Source organism: Pseudopodoces humilis, chromosome 5, assembly GCF_049639895.1.
Source record: "Pseudopodoces humilis isolate 2021_Gansu_Grassland_sample_001 chromosome 5, ASM4963989v1, whole genome shotgun sequence".
NCBI lineage: Eukaryota > Metazoa > Chordata > Aves > Passeriformes > Paridae > Pseudopodoces > Pseudopodoces humilis.
Window position 1 is genome coordinate 21,517,091 of NC_142204.1, and position 12,732 is coordinate 21,529,822.

The 12,732-nt window shown below is 39.6% G+C and overlaps 1 protein-coding gene across 7 annotated transcripts in view; it reads right to left on the reverse strand.

The window, feature by feature from the left end:
* The window catches only part of LARGE1 (LARGE xylosyl- and glucuronyltransferase 1), a 276,790-nt gene that overhangs the window by 58,145 nt on the left and 205,913 nt on the right, over positions 1–12,732 (reverse strand). For all 7 annotated transcript variants that reach the window (XR_015772471.1, XR_015772470.1, XR_015772469.1 and 4 more), the window contains one exon: positions 10,679–10,783. Coding sequence is in view for 3 of the 7 variants with exons in the window: in XM_014256670.2 (XP_014112145.1) it covers positions 10,679–10,783 (105 nt within the window). In the remaining 4 variants the exon portion in view is untranslated. The remainder of the gene's footprint in view (positions 1–10,678; positions 10,784–12,732) is intronic.

The window sequence follows — 12,732 nt, forward strand, 5'->3', positions numbered from 1 at the left end:
TGAATGTTTTACTCAAGCACAGTTCTAACTTCTTATTATAGAGCTGCTCACTGTAGCTCAGAATGTCCCAGTTTTCTGTTTCTTTACTGCTTAGATGCTATCCTTCATGAGCAATTTGGAAGAAGATAAATATTCTTTCTATCTGCTCTTTAATGACTTCCACTTCTGGGGGAATTTCTCCAACTTTCTTAAAGCCCCAAAGCTGCTACAGAAAAATCTCCTTGATTCCAGAGTCTAGAAGGTCTGGAGGAGAGGAATCATGAGCCATAAGACTTTTAGTATGTCTATGGAGGAAAACCTCTGCTACTCAGATACCATCCTGCTAAGTAATGCTCTCTTATCTCCCACAGTCTTAAAAAGAGAGCGAACAATTTCACAGGACTTTCAGAGGTCAGTGAAGAAAAACCATCTCTAGACCTGAAGAAATTGGCCTCTCACACAGACTCCAAGAAGTATAAAGTCCCAAGCAGTATAAATTCACATACTTAACAGCCCAACTTGCTGAAAAGATAACATGGAAAACAACATGGCTGGCAAATAACAAAAATACTAGAAAAAGAAAAAATGGAAACTAGGCGTTACTCCCAGCTGCTGTACTTACTTAGGCATCAAGGAAGACATTAAGGATACTAACCTTTCTCAAAGCCCTGTATTTTCTGAACCTCTGCAAAGGGTTGCTGGAGACAAAAACACATCTGTGAAGAAGCTCCTTACATGGCTTTTAAAAAGCTCCTGTTTCCTTACATCCTTTGCACTCTGTGACCCTTTTGAGTATACAGCACAGAGAAATTACATTTTAGAGGCAAAGACATCTCACACCACTGCCATGTGCAAGGATCACTTAACACTGTGTGCATCTCTGTATATGTCTGAAAGACATCATGAAGGTGCCAAAAGTGGCCACTAGCAAAGAGATGGCCCGGTAGACATCTTATTATAAAGCATTTTGAAAAGTGAGATTTAAAAAGAAAAGTGATACTGTGTGGGGTAGGGGTGTGATTCTCAAACATTTCTACAAAGTTTGAAATTACTTTTTCTCTCTTCAATACTAAAATTGCAGTAAGTTCTTACATGCAAGATTAGGTATGGTTTCATTTACCTGGGTGCTTAGGTGGCTTCAACAGGAAAACAAAGTCCTGATTAAACAATTCCTTAGGTAATAAAGTCAGAAAGGATAATTTTTTGCTCTTGCGTAACAGAGGCTATAGGACTTTTCAAAATCAGTTTGGGGTCTACTAGAGCATAACTTCTAGAAAAAAAAGCAGTCTTTACTTAAAAATTTACAATAATGGATAGTCTACCACAAACTTTGATAAGTTATTCCAATGCATAATTACCCTGATGAAGGGTGCTTCCCTTATTCTAATTTGAACATCTCTTTGAACTTTCAGTCATTTGATCTTGCTGAACCTTTGCTAAATTGGCAAGCTCTCTATTAAGAAATGTTATTTTCTCCTCCAAATATGAATAACCTAGGATCAAATTATCCTTTGACTTGCTCCCAGATAAGCTCCTGGAGCCATTTTTCCAAACTTCATGGGAAATTTTCCAGTATCATCCCTGAATTTTGCAAATTTGAAGTGGTCATCTTTGACCTGTGGAGCCTAGCCCTGGACAAGTAGCTAAATCTACATTCTAAAATACATGCAGTCCAAGAAGTGGTCCCCAGCACCAAACCCCTGCTTGTGTGTGTACAAGTGTGGGTGGGCATGCACTGTTCAGGGTGTGGTTCTTTCCTGAGCACACCCTGCTGGCCACATTCATGCTGCTCAGAACTTGTCTCTGAGGTCTAGTTTATGTTCCTTCAGTTTTTAGACAGAACAATTATTCTGTTTGCATTTCTCAGTGTGGATGACATTATGAGAGAGCCATGTCACAATTTTCTAGACTGGACTGTTTTTAGCAAGGAATAGAGGGTCCTTTTTGTGTGAACTGGAGAATGTCATCAGGGCATATGGAATATTCATCTTCTGATGCCACATTTAAGGATTGGAAAGAGATGCCAAATGGAGTGTAGTCCCATCCATGCTACCTTCCAGAAATACTTCCTGAAATGAATGATGAACAGATTACACTAAATATTATTATTTTTTTATTTTTTTACAAAAGACAGTTTTATTCTTGAGAAAGAAAGGGTACCAACTAATTTCTGTGTCCTGTGGGTAATCAGGGAGCCAAGAGTGAAGAATGAACAGGGCTGCTAAGTTACCTGGGAGTGTAGACATGAGGTATGGCAGTGGTAAAAAGCCTCCATCCCATACAAAACAAATGCATCTCCTGTACTCATACTTGAAATTACTCTGGTTTATACATCCAATGATCACACAAAAAATATGATTTTGTCAATCATATCAAACCTGAAGTTCATCTGATTATCCATCTTGGACTGATTGTCATGCATTTCTTAATTCTTTATGAACATAGAATTCTTCATGTCAGTGCCTCAAAACCCAGAATTCTGAGTGAGTGTCACAACTCTACAGAAAGCCAGAGGGACTGGACTTTGGGTGAGCTATCCTGAAGAGGAATCACAGAATAACACAGACTGTACACAGGGTTACTATGCAGGAGATCCAGTCATTTGATCTTTGTATGCAGGCATGTTTGGAAAAAGGGATCACACAAAGCTTGTTTTTATGGATAAAAACTGAGAAGGTTTGCTGAAATTTGCTGACTATTTGCCCTGTTGAAAGCAAGCACATCTTCCAAAAGTAATTTATCTTGGACTCTCCACCAAAGAACCACCCACCTTTAAAAGAAAAAAAAAAAATCTGTTTCTTAATCCTTGGCTCTTGTAAATCAGCTTAAGTCTCTTTAATGCAATTGTCAGGCATTTATATCAGATCTGGACCTTATCCATGATACTTATCTGTGTTTTATTCTTCCACAGAAAGCAGCAAGAAGTGAAAGGTAACAGGGCCCACTGCTTTAAATTATATGGGGCTTCTTGGTTTTGATCCTCTCAAAGGCATCATATTTAATAGGGGTCAAAATGTCAACAATTTTACAAGGTTTCCACTTGGGAGTATGCGAAGGGGAAAAATGCACCCTGCACAGGTGCTAATTTTTTTGGCTGGCTTCTAATCTTAACAGTGCCTGCCTTATACTTTCCATCATGGTGGAGAAGAGCTTTCAAAAGCAGTTTCTAACATTAAGTGTAGTGCACAAGGCTAAGTGTAACAATGGGCAGAGTGAGCAAGAACCCATCATAGCTTTTCTGGGTCTGGTGTTCACTCAACACCTTGGCAACAAAGGAGATGTGGCTCAGGGCTGAACCACCCGAAAGGTATTTCTTTCTGTTTTGATGACAAAGAGGTTTGGAGTTTTGTATTCAGAAAAAAGCAGAAAACTTCCCCCTGCCTTTCCCCCCCCCTTAACGGGAAGTTTATTGACTGAGATTCAGGAGGAATGGAACATTCTAAGGAATGGATTAGGGGAACGAAAGCAGCAGCACACAATTAACAAGCCTGGAAATTAACCACAGCATTTCAAAAAACAGGAAACATAATCCTTTCTGCACAACCACTTATTTTCTAGTAACAGAGAGAAGGATTAGGTTCACAACAGAAACACAGGGATTTGCCTACAGAGCTGTTTATCATGCTCATATAGCCAAACTGGGGTACAGTTTGGGTAAGTGGACTACAAGGAGCCTGCAAAGTTGGACTGCCAAGCTCACAGGGCTGTGTTCAGCAATAAAACACTCAGATGGTGGTTAGTTACAGGGGGTATTCCACAGGAGCTGGCACTGGGGCTGATGCTGTTTAGCATTCAGATTAATGAGCTGGAATGGGATAGCATGTGTCCTAGGTAATGTAACACATGACACCAAATTGGGGGCCGTGGCCTAATTCCCTGGGGATGGGTTGCTACTCAGGGACCCTGACTGGACAAGTGGGTAAAAGAAAATCCCTAAAATTCAACAGAAAGTCCCAAATGGTACTACTCCTGAATGGAGAGTACATGCTGGAGGACAAGTGGGTGGATAGAAAGGAGCTTTCCAGGAGAAGTTCTAAGGGATTTGGTGGACATCAAGTTGAACATGAGCCAGCAGTACGACCTTGGGACAATATTTCACGTGTTGGGCTGTATTAGCCCTTAAGTCACGGGAAATGATTACCACTCTTGGCTCAGAACTTGTAAGACCACATCTGAAGAACTGTTTTAGATTCCTCAGTCAAATAAATACCCTGACATGCTGAAGTAAATCCATCAGAGAGCAACCCAAATGGTCATAGGCCTGCCATTCATGAAGATAAGCTGGGAGAACTGGCCTTCTTCAGTCTGGGGAAAACTGAGGGATCTCCTGTTGCTTTCTAAAACTGCTTAATGGATCCACACTTTTCTAGCAGATGCACAGAGACAGAATGAGAGGCAATAGTCACATACTGCAGCAAAGGAAAATCTAATTACACACTATGAATTTTTACTTTATTTTTCACTGAATAGAAAATTAGTGGCTGAATACAGGAACAGGCTGCTCTGACATGTATCCAAGAAGACACATGAAACTCAGCTGCAAAAAGCCCTGGGCAATCTGAGCTGACTTTCAATGGGAAGAGGACTAAAAGACCTCAGATCTTTTCTGACCTAAACTGCTTAGAATCCAACAGTTTTACTTGGGAAAACTTCTCTTTTCAGTGTCTGTGACTTTCTTGAGAACAACTGTGTAGAGATGATCTCCATGTAGAGGGTATTGCAGCACTCCTGTCCTCCCCTGAGCTCACTTTGACAAGGATTGGTGCAGAAGGGAAGGTTGAGGAGCTACAGCAGGAACAATTAAAGTCAGGTTGCAGCTGAATATAAAGACAAGACAATGAGGAAAGGCAAGAAATGAGCTGCTTCTTCTGAGATTTGTGTCCACTCAGTTTTGCAGATTCTTTTCTTTCAGAGTCACTTGGTACTTTTCTGAAGGGGAAAGGTTTGTCCTGAACTTAGTTTGCCCTACCACAAAAATGATGAAAGCATAGTGATTTCTGTAGCAAACAGCACCTAAGAGAGTGATCTGACTATTACCAAGTCCAACTGGTTTTGTTGGCATTGCCTTAGTGGGAATGACTTTGACACAGAGGGTAGGAAGACATCTTAGTCACTCTGCTACTTTCTGTGACAGGCACCAAGTTACCTATTAAGAGTCCAAAGATGGAGTCCAACTGTGATGCCTTTTTCCTTTGCTTTGAGACTGTGGCTAAAACCGCTGTCTCTGTCTCTGCCAAAAGGAACTGTCTTTACACAATCACTTTTATGAGCACAATGAGAAACTGCAAAGTGAACTAGCACTTCAGAAGGAAACGTACTGGTTTCACTATTACTATGCATTTGTCTGGGGTTCTTCTGTCATAGAACAGAAGGTTTTGTTCTCAGTTTAGGCACCTGGATGCCTTTACTAAGCTTTTATGTGTAAGACTTTCATCTAAATTTAACCTGCTAATAACTGTCCCTCTACAATAAAGAGGGCACTTCAGGCTGCTGGACAACATAATTACTGATCAAGGTATGTATGTTCACATAAAGAACTGCCTTGATCAAGCTAAAAATAAAACACTTCAAAATTATTTTTTAAAATCACTACATTGGAACACTATATCTAAATGCCTGATTTATGTACATTACATGGAGAACTTTACATTATGGACTCAGATCAGACCAATATAACTCCCAAAACTAGGACAATTAAATCAACTAAAAAAAAATAAATTTATTTACTCCAATACAACTAGAATCTGGTATAGACTCTCTAAATGCCATCTTTTTTAATCACAGGTTTCCTAGGAGATAAATGTTTTCAGTGTTTCAAAGGAAGTCCGGTGGTGTTTTTAAAAACATCATTTTTACAGGGACTGAGATTCAATTGCTAAGGAGTAGAGGATGTACCTGAGAGAATGCCATGAACAGCAGACTAACTCAGCCACAGTAATGCCTTTACTAGATGGATAGGCCACTGTTTTCAAAATGAAATATATATTGACCCTCATTTCAGAAATGTCAAACATGCTGTAAACAAGTTCTCAGTACATCACATCGTGCTTTAGAAAGTGCATAAGAAAGACCAGAAAGGAAGCTATTCTTTGAGGGTAGCCAGCTTTAAGATAGCTTATTTTTAAGTTCAAGCTACAGATTATAGACAACAGAGATAGGGATGTGGTCATCAATAGCAGAACTATTGCTTTAGCTTCCCACCTTTGACAGAAACACTGTTATTTCCATAGGCTGGCACTTCGTAAAGTGCTACCTGGACAATGTGCACAGTGCTTGTACTTCAAAGGCACCTTTACATGTATAAAGCTCATGTGTATCAATCACCATGCTTTGCACTGATAACAGTATTTACCGAGTAAATTCACAGTGTCCTAAAGGAGGTATAATCTAACCCAAAAAACTGGCACAATGTGGACTTAAGTAGGTGAAGAAAGTCTTGTGACTGGATGACAACAAGACTTGTCATCAGTGTTGGACATTGTTTTTTTTAATCATTAAAATGCAATTTCCATCTATTTGCAAAGGCTCCTGTATTTTGAACCAATCCCAATGACAGCACTTTCACGACTAATGCTTGAATTAATGTGAGACAGGAATATTGCAATGGCTTTTCAAGGGGGCATGGCTAAGCTTGGTCAGGCCCAGTGGTGGGTTTGAAAGGTTCTATAAACCATGAGTTTTCTGACTTCATTCACTGAGACAAGGTGGCAAAATCTTCCTCTCTCAAGCACAAGTACAATGTATACAAGTACAATTGCCACAATGTCATCAGCAGAAGCCTGTGGAGCTTGGCTGAAAGCTTTTACCTGGTTTCAGGTCCACAGGCAGTGCCATGACTACCCACAGCCCACTCTGCACTGCTTCACCACTCATTTGTTTTCTGCACTGAAGATGCACAGCATCATCATGAAGGAGCACAAGATGTGATCCAGGCTTATTTCACGTAAACAGTCTGTTCTGTGCTTGCCTTTTATCATTCAAATTTGTTAAATATTATGCAAAAATTATGTAACACATGCTTTCAATTTCCAATTCCACTTCCATAGGTTCTTTTTTCAGGGAAACAATAAAGGAGAGAGATTCATTCTAGCACTCTTCCAGTCATTACAAACACAGGAGTAATAAGGCACAGTATACACGTAGCCTAGTAATCTTTAGGTGCTAGCCATTCCCTTCTGTTCCCAATCCACAAATCTGGTAATGTCACATTTCCCAGTGTGGGAGTATGAATTCTCAGCTCAAGCTGTTGAGACACCTCCTTACAGTTTTTGGTGGCTGCACTGAGGCAGTGCATTTCAGATGAGCCCTCAAATCCTCAGTATGGGCTTCTGTAGTCTAGGAGTCTGAAATCCCCTGGGACAAAGTTTTTAAAAATGACCACCGCCACCCAAATTACAGATTTATCCTAAAGCTCCATTTGGCAGGCATGGGGTCCATTCTCAGCTGATGGAAGTTGGCTCTGCTGCACTACAGCCAGAGAAGCCAGGGGTGATTCACACCCCTAAAGAAGTGGCCAGAAGCCTTAACAGTCACCAGAGATTGCTTTTAAAAGCTATTTTCCACCACAATGGAAAGTATAAGGCAGACAAAGTACTAAAAGCTTTTATGTTTAGAATTTCTTTTATAAAGTACTTTTCTGAGGACTAAGATGACTGTTACTCCCAAAATGAACATCAAACTATACAGTGCAACTCTGGAGCTGTCAGTTAACATCTGTAAAAAGAAAAATCATAGTGTAGCAATACTTCCAAAAGCACAGTTTAGTCAGTGAAAGATAATACAGTTACAAAGCAAGAAACTGTGCTTGAATTAGTGTATGAGGAATCTCGAAGAGTTAACTCAGTGCAAACAACTATAATGGAATGGATGGTATATAGAAATGATATATAAAAAGGGCATTTGATTGCTTAATCAGCTTACTGAGTGTTTGCCAGTAAAGCACTGAAAAAAAGCTTGGAAACCTTTGTGGTACAGAAAGAATTGTGTTCAAAATGCTTGAGGAAGAGAATGTTATCGCAAATGAAGAATGGTTCCAACTAAGAACATCTTAAACACTAATTAAATTGTCTGACTTTGTGTTTGGTTTGGTTTTCCAACAATTTTATTATCATGGACTAAAGTATGACTTGGATTATCTGCCTGTGCATATGAGGAAGAATGAAAAACAACCAAATAAAATCTTTCCTTGAAAATCTGTATTGGCTGTCAGGAGATCTGGCTTGGGCACACAGGAAGAGTGGAGCACAAATGCTTACTGGGTTTAAAGAACCAGTGAAGAAGGAACAAACTCATCTTTGCCTTTAATACATCTGCCTTCTGGGACTCTCCCAACCTCTATGTTGTCCAGAGAGGCTCAGGCATAGAAAGATAAGAGTGAAAGAGAAATTATTATCTTCAGAAACTGTGAGGAGCAGTGGAACGCTTTTGACTTTGAGAGGTGCTTCAAAATAAAATCTTCCAGGGTTAGGTCCGGCTGAAGAGGCTCACATAAAAATCTCTTTTCTTAGGATTTTATCCTATGTCTGCAGTAAACACTCCCAAGAGCAAGAGTGAAGCCTGTCTGAGAGCCTGCCCCTGGTCCAGCTCTGTTTAGCTCATAAAAGTTTCAGGGGTTGGGAGCCCTTTCGCAGCTCCTAAGGACAGCTCTAGGCACCTGAATTTCTGTCTTCCCCCTTCTGGACTGCTGCCTTTCATGAGTGTTTTGCTTAGAGATACTGCCTTTCCTTCCAGTGTCCCCCCCCTTTAGTTTTCTGAATCCTCCTTGGCCACACTGTTGCGTTCAGAGTAAGTTATTTTTATTTACTGAACACATCAAACAAGATCCAGTTTCATCTTTCTTGAGAAATGTATATCTCCAGTCTCTGCTAGATTACTGAGGCAAACAATTAATTCAGTCAAGAAATTCATATTAAAGGGTGCTGATTCTGTCAATAACTTCGTTTCCTACTTCTCAGAGGTTGCACTGTTTCACTCAGTGACCTCTTGTTCCACATACTTGAAGAAACAACATTCCACTTCTTATGATCACTTGTCAGTCTTCCATATATTATCTACCTTCTGGTTTTCTTTCTAAAAAAAGAGTTTTTATAACTACAAGGTGAGTTGTGTGAAGAAAGAAACTGTGAGGAAAATAAAATTATGTGCAGGATTATGGGATTATGCATGGCTTGATAGGTATGTATTAATACAAGAATAAACACATGCAGTATATGTGAAGGACTGCAGATATTTGATTATTTTTGCCTTCAGTGTAAGGTCTATGTGATATACTGACATTTGGTACTCCCATAAACCATTTGGAACAGTAAATTAAGACAACATAAGTTAAAGCCTTACAGAATTTTTTTAACTTTAGCATTTTAGATATAAATATATGTATTTTATACTACCCACCATACATTACTGAATTATTCTGATATTACGTGGTTGAGCCAGATTTCTCTCTGCCAGCATTAAAATGGCAGAAAGGAAAAAGCAAAAATACAGCAGAAAGAAGGTAGCTACAGAAGGTGGTCATCTCTCAGCAGAACAAAAGATACTGCTTTGTGGTGGAACAGTGAACTGAACTAACACCAACAAGTTGAGTTGTGGATAACATAAGCTTTCAGATTTCAGGAAAAATCCATGAAACTCATCTCTGTCTCATGCTTTGGGGTGGGCAGACCTAGCCTTTCTATTTGCAATTCTGGCAAAGAAGAGTCAGGAAACAAACCTATTCTGCCAAGATCTTGTATCCATACCAATCTGTGTTCTGTTAGGCTATTCTTTTGAACATTCCCAGAGAACAGAGATGCTCTGTAGACACTAAAATACAAATTCACTAAAATTACTGGGATTTCCACAAATATACATAGGAATATAGAAATACAGATGACCCAACCACAACTTGCTCAATCCTTTTTCTAGTCAGTCTCTCTAATTCAATGTAATATATTTCTGTGAAGCAAAATCACTATTATGCTATTATGGTGAATAATATCCTGATAGTGCAGGGATATTTAAATGGACTCATCTGTTCCAAATGGAGGCTTCACCATCTGTTCTGTCCTTTCATTACAAAGAGAGGGGGAACCTAACTCACTGCATCAGCATGTAAAGCCCAGTATTGAAATGATTTAGGTGTATGTGTATGTTCTTTACGCACCTGGTATGTTTTCTCATATACCAAACACAAATCAGTGGGAAGACCTGTCTCTTGCAACCTAATAAATTCTCTGATCCAATGTCTTTATTCCTTTCTCATGGCAGCAGAAATTGATGGCCAGTAGCTTGCATTTTATTAGAACAATTATGACCCTGTTGGTGTCCTGCAGGAGTTATTATCTTTATTGGGCTAATATTTCATGATACCATTTACTTCTCTACAGAAAATGAGCCTCAACTCCTATTCATTCCCTCTTGCTGGGCCTATATATGAGTCATGGACAGAAATCTTGTAGGAGATGTGCTGAGGACATGTCAGATTGCTGAAAATCTCTGTTCCTCCCCAAAAGATGTCACACAGTCTTTTCTAACAGCTTTTAGAGAAGATGGGAAACTCCAAAATGCATGACATTGTACCATTTTTCCTTTTTAAAAAGATAAATTTAGCTGTAGCTTAGGAAGGGAGGCGCAAATTACCACATCTCACTCTCCCTACCAGGAGACTGACTGCATACTCAATGCAGGTGTTAATTCAAAGCAAACCCTCAGGTCCTACCTGTGTTGTAGCCCCTCCCAAGCGCTGGCCAGGGCCGATGGTTCTTCCAAAGGTTGCCCAAATACCAATCACTCTGGTTCTCCACCAAGCCAAGAACTTGCTGCCCTGGAAAATGAGCACATGGAAAGAAGATCATAAGATAAAAGACAGTCAATCAATGGAAAACACAGGAAATCTGGAGAGGGACAACCAGTGGAAAGAGAAGGCAGAAGTTGGGGCGCTGCCTTCCTTCCATGCCCTCAGAAGTAGCCAGCTTATGTAACAGACAAGCAAGCCTGGCACAGCAAATGCAGCACGGCTCATTTCCTCCCTTCTTCCCTGGCTAGTCTGAGTAATTAAACACTGTGGGAACCTTTGTCATGCTGACAGAAATATGTCACCCAGACAAATCTGAATGCTGCTTGATTTTGGAATACAATGATGGAGAATCCTCCTAGTGAGAATTAAGTGTTGGTAAAAGGATCATCTAATATGAATATCTGTTCATACTCTGATGGAGAAAATATAATTGAAGAACAAGGCTCAGTGTAACAAATTATTCTCTTCCCAAGCTCCCCCTAGTAGTTTCATGGATTTTTTTTTTTTCACAGTCACAAAGGAAACCCCTTTTGCTCTGAAAAATACTGTATTTGAAGAGTTTACCTACATAAGAAAGTTGCACCGTTTTAATTTAAGAGAGTAATTTAAAAGTAATTTAGGTGCGCCTGTGTAGAATGCTGCATAGAAATTATGACTTCAGTTTTATTTCAGTTTATCCTGCATTGATTAGCAGCTGGCTTCAGCTAGAGTAAAATGTATTTTAAATCAAATGTGTCTAGAAGGTTTGCACTGCTTAAAAATCAACTGAAAAATGAATGTTTGTATAGATAAGGACTTAATTATGTATCCTAAAATGTGCTGTATAAAATGTAAGTAACAAGTGATTGAAATGATGCTGTGGTAACAGAGGATGGAGGGGAGAGCTGCATTTGGATCTAGTCAGAGAAAGGAAAAGAAACGGTGCTTTGAAAGAGGGACATATTCAGTGAGGGCACTGAGACTGGTACTGGAAATTATTTTGCAAGCTTTTGAGAAAGCAATTAAGCATCATGCTTTGAAGGCTCATTTTCAAATCCCAGCTATGCCCATAGAATTGTGTGCATGGTCACAGCAATGCACTGAAAGGCTGAAATGATCATTTTATGTCGCTTACGTAGAACCACAGCTATGTATTACTAAAATTTCAGTATGGTCCAGGACAAGGTCGGGCTGAGAACAAGACATAAAGACAGGTATTATTAATTCAATTTTACAATTGGCTTGAAAGGTGATTGCAAGTACTCTCCTGTGGTATCTGTAATTCAGTGGAATGTCAGTAACCCCAATGTCTCGAATGCTGTTTCAAAGAGTGTGAGCAACAGTGTTTGGCCAATGCATACAAAAAACAAACCAGAACACTGTGAAAGCGTTCAAGGAGTGAATGGAAATCAATCTAAAAATAACTGTGTGAGATTACCAAGTCCACTCAACACCACTCCAGCATCATCCTACTCTATGCTAATGACAACACGTCACTCCTTACCAGACCTTACTTTCCAGTGATGTCTCTCCTATTCCATTACATATTTATTACACATACATATCATTTTCCACATTAGATCCCATAAATAATTTTTTAAGAAGGTGGGAAACCTGGCAAAAGGATTCTATCAAACACCCAGTGGTGCTACTGAAAACTGGTAATACTCAAGAGTGCAATGCACAAGCAAATGAAGGAAATAACAAGACAGAGGCAAACACATCCTAAGCAACTCTGTTCATACAGATAAACCACAGCATCTCTCAACCTGTGAGACACATGGAACACACTGGAGAGCACATCAGACATCACAAGCCATATACTGTGAGGAAATATGAAAGAGATCTCAACTGGCTGACAGGAGCCTAAGGCAAAAAGAGGCCAAAGGACACAATTTAAAGCAACACTTGTTAACTCCAAGCTGAAGTCTGCCTGTTTATAGCCACTCCCTTACAGCCGAAGTAGAATAAATCAGGATAAGAAGCATTATTAGTAA